Source organism: Pollicipes pollicipes, unplaced genomic scaffold (assembly GCF_011947565.3).
Source record: "Pollicipes pollicipes isolate AB1234 unplaced genomic scaffold, Ppol_2.1 Scaffold_4881;HRSCAF=5763_pilon_pilon_pilon, whole genome shotgun sequence".
NCBI lineage: Eukaryota > Metazoa > Arthropoda > Thecostraca > Pollicipedomorpha > Pollicipedidae > Pollicipes > Pollicipes pollicipes.
The window spans coordinates 22,451,851-22,461,908 of record NW_023596576.1 but is presented as its reverse complement, the minus strand read 5'-3'; the positions used below and the strand labels follow the sequence as shown (position 1 = coordinate 22,461,908).

Below are 10,058 nucleotides of genomic sequence, written 5' to 3'. Positions count from 1 at the left end.
TTCGGGGTCCTCAACATCAATGTTGGGCAGATAGGCGTCACGCAGGATCAAGCCGGCTGGCTAGGCTTCTGGACGGGCATCAGCTGCTGCCTATCGGCGCTGGTCGTGGCCCGCCTGACAGACATCTTCCGGGGCCACATGAAAGCCACCATCATTGGCCTCCTCACCTGTGCAGCCGCCTGCTTTGTTTGGCAGCTGGCGCTGATCGCCGAGTGGCTGCCCTTTTCACTGTCAATGCTCTACTGCTCGACGCTGCTGTCGATTTCGTTCACATATTCTACGTCGCCGCTCCTCCTCGAGTACGCCGCCGAGCTGAGCTACCCCGTGTCCACGGATGTCATCGGCGCCATCATGAGCTTCTGCTACGATTCGGTGGCGGTGCTCTATCTGCTGTTGTTCCTCATCAAGCCACTCAGTGAGAACACGCTGTGGCTCAACTATGTGTTGGTGCTGTCGTGCACGGTGCCGGCGATTCTGATGTTCAAAACCAAGGAAGTGTACCGGAGAACAAATACAGACCTGGGGCACATCAGCACTGACGCCGCCACTGGGACTGAACAGCAAGTTGGCAAAGATGGAGGTGTGCAGCCTTCGCAAGGGGGGCACATTTAGAAATGTTTGAAGAAATGTAATGTAAGATGCCCGACAGCAAAGAGAAGGTAGCATCGCCAACGTATTAGACCCGTGATGACTGTGTCTGTTCGTTGTCTGCACCAGCTGCCGGTGAAGTATCCAACGGAATAAACTCTACCATACCTGGATCTGCCGTTCCACCCTCTCAAGCGACTAGACCTCTCTTAATACGATTAAAAGACCTCATCATGAAAGACCTCACGCTCGTGACATCATCTCTAATGTGAAGAGCATCGCCATCTTAGCTCGGTGTGCCCAACTCTGTGAATACTTTCTCAGACAACCCCTATGGGGATTGCAGTAGAGAGCGTGATTCTGCTGACATGCGCAATAGACCGGGTTTTTAACTGCTGACAAACGAGCAAAGTTTAACACAGCCATGCCCCATCATTCCGAAATTATTCTGGAAAAACACCGGGAAGTGAGTCAGAAATTGTTTCGGGAAAAACGGGAGGGAAGGGCAGTGACCCCGCTCAGGGGCCTACCAACTACTTACAGAGATATCTCATCACACCGATTGTTGGCGAATGCTTGCTGAGTGGAATTGTTCGGTGCACCTCACGGTAAAAGAACAAGTGACGCCACTGAGAAGATGAGGTGAGCCGTGACCCGAGAGAGCCAGACCCGTATTGTTAAGGGTCACGCTTTCCGAGCCAATGACATGTACGACTTTTGCGTACATCAATGGTCACCAGTATCTCGATCTTAGTCATACAAACCCGGGATTGCTGCCATGGCCGAGAAATTTCCTGCACAATTTACTACAATTCAGATAATGTTAGCCACCCAAAAACACCATCGGTTTGTTCCAACTGGAGCAGGAAAATGACCACTGGTCATGCTGTCCAACGAAGGTGGGTGATCCGTTCGGGCGATTCGGAAAGCCGGGACCAGTTTTAAAGCAATGAAGAAGGGGTGCAACTTATCATTCATCTTCACCAGTGTGCATCGGATATCCACTGGCTTCGGTAAAACCTACGTGTGTTGCATGCGGACTATTTTGCCGTTTGGCTTGGATAAAACCTACGTACGTTATGTGCCTACTTTTCTGCCATTGTCAGTCTGTGTAAAGATAGCCTGCTGAGCTCTGTCCTAGCTCGTTGTTTAATCCACCCGCATTAGCGCTATCACTTAATGTATTTAATAAGTTCTATAATCCACAAATATACTAGGTGGTCGCATTTCAGGTATTTTTGTTTGCGCTAAGGCGCCAAACGCATTTCAACGTCATGTCAAATGGTACAAATAACATCAGGGTACATACCCATACCTACATATGTACATACATACATACATATATCTATATGTTTATAGGTATATATGCATATACGTGTATATATATATGTATATATATATGTATATACATATATATGTATATATATCTATATTCAAGATTATATATATTATAATATTATACCCCTAGCACCTATTTGTGAAGAAATCTGAGCAATTGCCAATGCATTAGATCCCCACGCCCGTTGGTGAACAGGTGTTTAATTCCGTCCGAAAGCCAAAATGGGTGAAAATAGTCATATTTTGACTATCTTCAGCATGGGTCATGTTCACAAAAGGGCCATGGGAAGCATATTCAGACACTTGAGCCTTCGGAAATTTCTTTTGTGTTGGAAATTGGCAAAGAAAAAGTGGTATCTGCGGAGCAAAAGGTTCAGAACCGACATCATGCGATGTTGAAAATAATGACTGTTGACTTATGTCACGAGGTTCCTTGTTCCCAATTGATATGAGTGAGTTTTCTTTTTAATCCCATTTTGCGAATCTTCGCGATCTCGAAAAAATAGACTGTGTACTATGCAAAAATATGGCAGATCATATTAGTAGCAGATTTCTAACTACTTTGCGTGATAGTTTGCTCGTTACGACCTCGCTCGTGCCAGTCCTCGCGAGTCCAGACAAAGAGGAATTTTGTCAGTCCATAGTTTCTATTTTACAGTAGCAAGTACTCACCAACACGCACACGACGCCACAAAGTTCACAACCAACAGCAGCCTTGCGTCTTCAGATCTAGTGAGCGTAATGAGCATTGAACGTACGTGGTAGCAAACCTTATTATACTGCCTCCAACGGGAATGGTTCCTAGTCACATGTTTCGGAAATAATGTGATAATCAACCGATGTGATGCAAGTACGGGATCGTTCGATGACCGGCTAAACCAACCACAGAGTGTGGGACCGCCTTGCGATCCCAGAACTGTCTGATGCAACAGACGGCTGATGAGATGCCAAGGGCGACTTTAAGGGGAATTATCAAATACATTCCGGATGGGATGCATAGTTAAGGTTCCGACGAACAGATGGCATGTGTTCAACGATCTCTTTCCGAGGAGGGTAAAATGTCATCCCATTGCTTTTATTCGCCCGAGATTTTTTTGATTTTTCTGGGGGATAATATACTTAAACATCCGGATGTTTTAGAAACCCTGGAAATTTTGCTGTCGTGAGATATATCTTGGTGACAATATTTCATACATTATGATGGGTGCTGAGGCGCTAAGAACACATCGATATCAGTTTCGGTTACCAAAATGCTTCGCGGCAAATATCGTGACTTATACGTCCAGAGAGAATTAAATACTTTTCAGGTGATTTACGCATCACCTAAACCCTTGATTCCCATGTTTCAGTAGAATATGATACATGAACCCTGTAAATCGCCACGCTGGGTCGCTACGATGGGTGGGAGGACCCCAGCAAGTCAACTATCGCCTTCGGAAACGCAGTCAGCATTGCTGAGGCGTTAAACGCCGGTAACGTTATCAACGTTATTGCATTTGCAACGCCCGAAACTTCGATCGGATTTCACTGCCTTGCAACAGCTTTCGAGCGGGCTGAAGTACGAACTGCATGAACCTCGTCAGACACTCCGAATGTTTTGATGTCAGAAGAGGCGATGGGACATAATGGTCATGATATCAGCCACTGGAGCAATGCCAGCAAACTTTGGACACGAGATAAATTGGGCGAATAGTGCAGAGAACGTGGCATTCTGACATTCCTTTAGATGCGGTTCTCGGAACTGAATAATTGCAAAAACCATTGTCAAACAACAAACAAACAAAAAAAACGCCCAAACGGATACTTTCTGGGCATGCAAGAATAACTGACTACTACTGCCGAATAGCGAACCCATTCCATGGCACCGCCACAAAACATCTGAAGCTGTCGGGAAGAAACCCTAACGCAAACAAAGCCTTTCTGGCAGTTGCGGGAGCGGGCTGACATTTCGGAAGTACTTAATTGAATCTACCCCAGATGTACGAGAACGCCAACACAGATGGGACGGGTAAATGTCCTCTTAGGCGGTGACGGCAGCATCACCTGTCACCCGAGGCTCCCGAACGAAACAAACCGGCGAACACCTGCGGCAAAGCACGAAATGACAATCACTTTTCTCCACCCATCGACAGATAAGATCAGAGCTTGTTTTTAAAAACCGCCAAAAGCTTGACGGGAGTCGCACTCAGCGCTGGGTGATGGCTTTATCTTTACGGCTGGGCTAGCGATAGAGACCTGCTCGTCGCTGTCGTTATTACCAGTAGCCAAGTCATATACACGCTTGCCCTTCAAAGATGACAACATTCCTGAAAAGCGGGTCGTGGAAATTAAGGCCACGCGGACATCAGTCAAGCATTGCATAGCTAAAAACCCGTCAAGTAGGACCTCTAATGTGACTTTTATGTCCCCCACACATTTTCCCTTCACCGAGCCTCCATACCCTGGCGACATCGCTGTGTTCCTGACACGGTTGCGAGTAAAGCTAATTTATATCGTGCAAGCATTACAATCGGCACTGAATACCAATCTAGGCGCAATACTGATAGCTGCTCGATGGTCACTTACTGATAGCTGCTCGACGGTCACATTACACGACGACCGGTAATATGCCAATATGTCATTGGAGCTTTGTGACGAACTCAGCTTACTTGCCTATCTCCTACGAAGAGGGGCAAGCACCGCAGGAGTCGTATCCCGTGCCTCTGGTTTCCTCAGCGCGCAGCTCGACGACTGCGCCAACCACTCCAACCCCCAGCCCTTTCCCCACCCTCGAGATAATCTGTGAGAGTCCCGTGCACGGCCATTACTGTCCCGCGAGCTGGACCAGTAAACGTCCAGAAGGACCTGTGGTCTGCAATCAGTGTACTTAAAGCGCAGATAAGTGTGGTACAAAACCATGATTTATTATTGCGGACGTAGGCAAATAAACGGCTTTACCTCCTATCGGGGAAGTCCACAGCAAATCGTCAAGAGCGGTCGAGGCGGGGCACGTCGGAGGGCAGTCGGTAGGCGCCGGCACGCCAGTGCCGCGGGCACGTCGGGGGACGGCCGGTAGGCCGCCGGTTCGCCAGTGCTGGGTGCGTTCGTCCCAGCCGAACCCGGTACGCACGGACGGCCCCGGGCGGAGATAAGCGGGCAGCGGCGCCGGCGGAGGGGCAGTGGCGCTACGTCACTGGAGCGAGACGAATCTGAGGTCGGCGGCTGTCCGCGACACCCTCCAACAGTCCAGGCGCCGCCGTCGGCAAGTAACGCTGCAGTCGAAATATGCCAGGATTCACAGGTAAGTCTCTATTACCGAGGCACTGCAATATTTCTTGACGTGCCTGCGGCAACAGGCGTATGAAGAGGTTAAACGACATGAGCCTTCTCTAACGTCCCTGTCTTTGTCTGCACGCCCCTGCACGTCCCTGTCGCTCCCTTTCTTTTGGTATGTGATGACGCATGACAGCCATGTGATGCCGCTGTGACCTGTTGGGCCGCTCTGACCTCTGTGGGCTGACACAACCAGACAATTAAAGGGCGTACTAGCCGATTCGCTTGCGCCTTCGGCTCCCACGTGAGGGGAGGGGCAATCCCTGCTTTCGCCATGGTCCTGACCACTCAATGACCATGGCACTCGCAGGCGCTCACAAAAGAAGGTCCGATGACGTGCGTCACGATCCCTCTAATGGATTAAAACCTGACAAACAGCACTGCGCGATAGACAAGCACCCGTCATGCAGCTAGTGTTGTACGCATACGAATAGGCCTCGCGCTGACGTCAGCAAGAACAAACCAGGTGCATGGTGCATCGCGCCGGCTCAGCGTCAGGAAATGTGTCGGCTAAACAGAGCATGCAAAAACAAATCAGTTAGCCAGTGTTAGACGCACTCGTCCCCCCCCCCCCCCCCCTCCCCCGAACCCTAGTGCAGAAACGCAGTTCACATGACGGGTTTGACAAACACGCGTTGTTGTTTTGTCGGCAGACCTGTCTGGACCACAGTCGGATGCTCAGAAAAGCACAGAAATGGCCGCATTGAGTCATCGGGACGGACCCATGCCGCGGATACCATCGACAGGGCAGCAGCACTCAGGACGTACCGGAGACGCTGGTATATTCTTCTGGTGTACTCGGCGCTAAGCTTCTCCCAGTGCGCCATATGGAACACATTCGGGGCCCATCACTAAAGCTGCACAGGCAGCCTTCCCCAAATGGAACAACACCATCATTTCGATGCTGGGCGACATGGCTTGTCTGGCCTTTGCAGTGTTCATGGCGCCCTACTGCTGGCTGCTTGACAAGTACGGCGTGCGGCCTGCCATTCTGACCATGGCCGGTGCCATGACGCTTGGCACGGCTGTCCGATGTGTATCATCTGAACAAGGCGTCTTCACGGCCACCGCCTTCACCGCCGCCATCCTTAACGGCATCGCCCGGCATCATGGCCATGGCGGTGCCGCCCCACATCTCGGCGCTATGGTTCCCAACCGAGCAGCGGACCACGGCCACTGGCCTATCCAGCATCGCCAACCGGTTGGGCGGCAGCGGCGCCTTCCTCATCGGGCCGCTGATCGTGCGACAGCCGGACGGCGTCAACACTGACGCCACCAGGGATGACGTCATGACGTTAATGTACGTGGAGGCGGGGTTTCTGGCCGCCCTGTTCCTGGCGGCGCTCGCGTACTACCCGTCTCGGCCGCCGCTGCCGCCATCCGCTAGCGCCGCCGCGCCCACCGCGTCGTTCTGGAGCGGGCTGCGGCAGGCGGCGAAAGCTCCTGACCTGCCGTGGGTGGTAGCCGTGTACAGCCTCTCACTCGGCGTTCCGGCGGCCTACTTCGGAGTGCTGGATATCAATGTTGGGCAGATAGGCGTCACCCAAGACGAGGCCGGCTGGCTAGGCTTCTGGGCGGGCATAAGTTCTTCTCTGTCGGCGCTTGTCGTGGCCTGCCTGACAGACATCTTCCGGGGCCACATGAAAGCCACCATCATTGGCCTCCTCACCTGTGCAGCCGCCTGCTTTGTTTGGCAGCTGGCGCTGATCGCCGAGTGGCTGCCCTTTTCACTGTCAATGCTCTACTGCTCGACGCTGCTGTCGATTTCGTTCGCGTATTCTACGTCGCCGCTCCTCCTCGAGTACGCCGCCGAGCTGAGCTACCCCGTGTCCACGGACGTCATCGGCGCCATCATAAGCTTTTGCTTCAACCTGGTGTCTGCGCTCTATCTCGTCCTGTTTCTCATCAAGCCGCTCAGCGAGAATACGGTGTGGCTTAATTACATCCTGGTGTTCTCGTGCGCAATGCCAGTAGTTCTCATGATCAAAACGAAGGAAGTATACCGGCGCACAAACACAGACATGGGACTCGAAAATACTCAATCGGTTACTCCGACGGAACAGCAAGCTAGACCGGACAGGAGTGCAAGCCAGGAAACTAAGTTGACCAACAGGCAAAACGAGTGTTACGTCGACATAACTGAAACGTAAGGTTCGGCATTTTCACATCATTTACACGTTATCTGAAAAATAAAGACGTCTCAAGGTGACTCTGGTACTTCTGTCGCGCACGTCGCTGTCTTCGGCGACGAAAGGGAAGGGTGGCAGTAGTTGCCCTGCAGTTTTCTTCAGTTGACAACCCGAGCCCCCGTGCACTGCGACACAAGCGTAATCACCTGCACCTCAGGACTCGGGCTGTCAACCGGCTGGTTGCGGCCGAGTAGCCGGGACTAGCACTGCTACGTTGGTTGTGCTGGTCCGGTTTGAAACATCAGTGCCGGCATTGGGGTGTGCCGGCCCGGACTGACAGACAGGGAAACGCGTCCAGAGAGGGACCGATCACGAAGATTGTTTTTTTATGGTTAGAGCCCTTTCGACCAGAAATGATCATTTCAGGGTCTTGGGATGAAGGAAAATGGTTAATGGTGGAGCACATTGGCATGTGCCTGGGGGGCCAACCGCCGGGCTTTAACCCGCGTATGCGCGCTGAGTACCCAGTCGGGGTTCCCCTTCTCACGGGGCTCTCGGCCCACCCGTGGCTGACGCATGCAGCCTGCCCCAGACAAGCGGGGTGTCGCGAGGATGCAGGATGAAGCGGGATAGAGGATAAGAGGGACAGATGTCTGATCACGAAGAATAAATAATGCTGCGTTGTCTGGTTGCACACAATATATTATCATCGACATGGCTCGGTTCGACTGCATCATTTGACAGCAGCCAACATCTGCCTAGTTATGTTAGTCAAAATGGAATAAGCGGCCAAACAATAGCTATACCAGCAATCGTTCTGTGGTAGGCATACCACTCATATTACCCAACATTAACAGTGCAGCGAAGCTATGGAGACACGCACAGTTATCACACGACGCACAATGTCACACACACAACAGCACTCGTTAGCGCCACCTATTGGTGACCCGCAGGGCTAAGTGTTGACCTCGTGTCGCTACACTTCCAAAGCAGAAAACACAACGGTTTTCACGACGACCAACGTTCATGTGCGCTTGGTGACATGCTTGTGACCATGACAGTGTGCTCAGGAGTAAAAACAAGATATACGATAGTTTGGATCTCAGTATTTTAGTGGCACCTTGAGTGTTTTCAAGGACGGAGGACCACATTGAAGACCACATGCTTCGTGACCAAGCCAATAAACAAGAAGGAAAACTGAGCAGGTACGCGTTCATAGCATCCATCCGACAAGACGCAAACACTCGGGATAGAACGTCTTATTTTTATTAGGGAACAGCTAAAGCTTGGTGCTTTGCCGCATCTCACAGAAGGTGTTCTCCAATGCAGACCCCCTGATTTTGACCGGTAAATATCTAGGACATTTTACGTTGTTTACGACTGTTTAGCAATGCCTGTCGCGCGACACGAAGATATCTAGGAACCTGAAAAACTTTAGATAAATTTAGACATACAACCCATTGAACACTCACAAGCCACTAGGATGAGAAAAAACATTTGGGGGCATTTTATCTTCCTGGAAAAACAGCAGTAAGTCTTTTTCCGCGGAGAAAAACCAGGAGAATGGAGATACGGGTGGGTGTATATTTAGACATCTGGAAACCTGAAAACGCCTTTAGATAAATTCAGGCATATAACCCGTCGAACTCTCACAAGCCCCTAGGATGAGAAAAACATTTGAGGGCATCTTATCCGTCAGTAGAGAAAAACAGTAATAATAGCCTTATTCCGCGGAGAAAAAACCAGCAAAACGGAGATATAGATGACTTGATATTTCAGCAATATCTCTTTTTCGAAGCAACAGCAGAATAATTCGCCCGCTTTTCTCCGAGGAAAGGCTATTAACACCGTGTTATCTATGTGACTAATGATCCTCATCAATGCACTGAACAACATACGTAATTTTGAGGCGAGTAGCAGCCTTCTGGGAAAAAAGATAATTCAAAACCAGTTATCTAGAATGCTAGAGGCTGCAGCCTCTAGAATGAGAGCCTAGAGCTCTCAGGCTAGAGTCTAGAGTCTACCGCCTAGAGTCCCTAGAATGAGAAAAACTTGGAAACATCCAACCTTCTAGAAATATACGTCATTCAAATCAAGCCATCTGGAACGTCGGAAACTAGAACAATCAGGCTTGTTGATTGAACTAACGGACTTCAGTGAGTCACGTGATTGGATACTTCCCAATATAAGTCATTCCTAACGCGTTACAACGCGCGCCTTACATCAGCCAGTTCCGGAGATTGCGAGGGACCTCGCTCTCTCCTTGTGTATTGGTTTAGTCTCTGGGCCCCTGATACCATGCCGTATAAGCCTCCCATTGGTGATCATGACGAAAGCCACATCATTACCGTACCGCATGGTCATGGCCGTTCTATTTAAATGAACTGTGTTACGGGAGTTGTCTGTTGCTGAGTAGAAGTCGCATTATCTACGAGACACACTGAAGCACCGCATTACTGCCGCACGCATGGACGTCGTTTGTGGACTGGGTGTTGGTGAGGGTGAGATACTCCCAGATAGAAGCTTTGGACTTAGAATGCTTATTTTGATTGACTCAAGAGAGGATTAACACAGGCGGCGTCGCCACTTGTCATCACGCCACGAAACAATACCAAAATGTCGACTTAAGCGACCATGCGCGGCCCTCACCACTTCTAGATGCTTATATATTTGCAATTGCAGTCGCACCTT

The 10,058-nt window shown here is 50.4% G+C and overlaps 1 protein-coding gene across 1 annotated transcript; it reads left to right on the top strand.

Annotated features, from left to right (window-relative positions):
* Positions 1–6,347: 6,347 nt before the first annotated feature.
* On the top strand, positions 6,348–8,443 carry LOC119100119 (solute carrier family 49 member 4 homolog). Its single transcript, XM_037223232.1, has 3 exons — positions 6,348–6,586; positions 6,626–7,166; positions 8,429–8,443. The coding sequence occupies exons 1-3, from the start codon at positions 6,348–6,350 to the stop codon at positions 8,441–8,443; spliced, it is 795 nt and encodes a 264-aa protein (XP_037079127.1).
* The last annotated feature ends 1,615 nt before the right edge of the window (positions 8,444–10,058 follow it).

Excerpts from the sequence above, each read along its gene's own strand:
- LOC119100119 (XM_037223232.1), top strand. The coding sequence starts at position 6,348 with ATGGCCATGGCGGTGCCGCCCCACATCTCGGCGCTATGGTTCCCAACC. Across the intron at positions 6,587-6,625 it reads CTGTTCCTGGCGGCGCTCGC|CGCCGCCGCGCCCACCGCGT; the intron begins GTACTACCCGTC and ends GCCATCCGCTAG.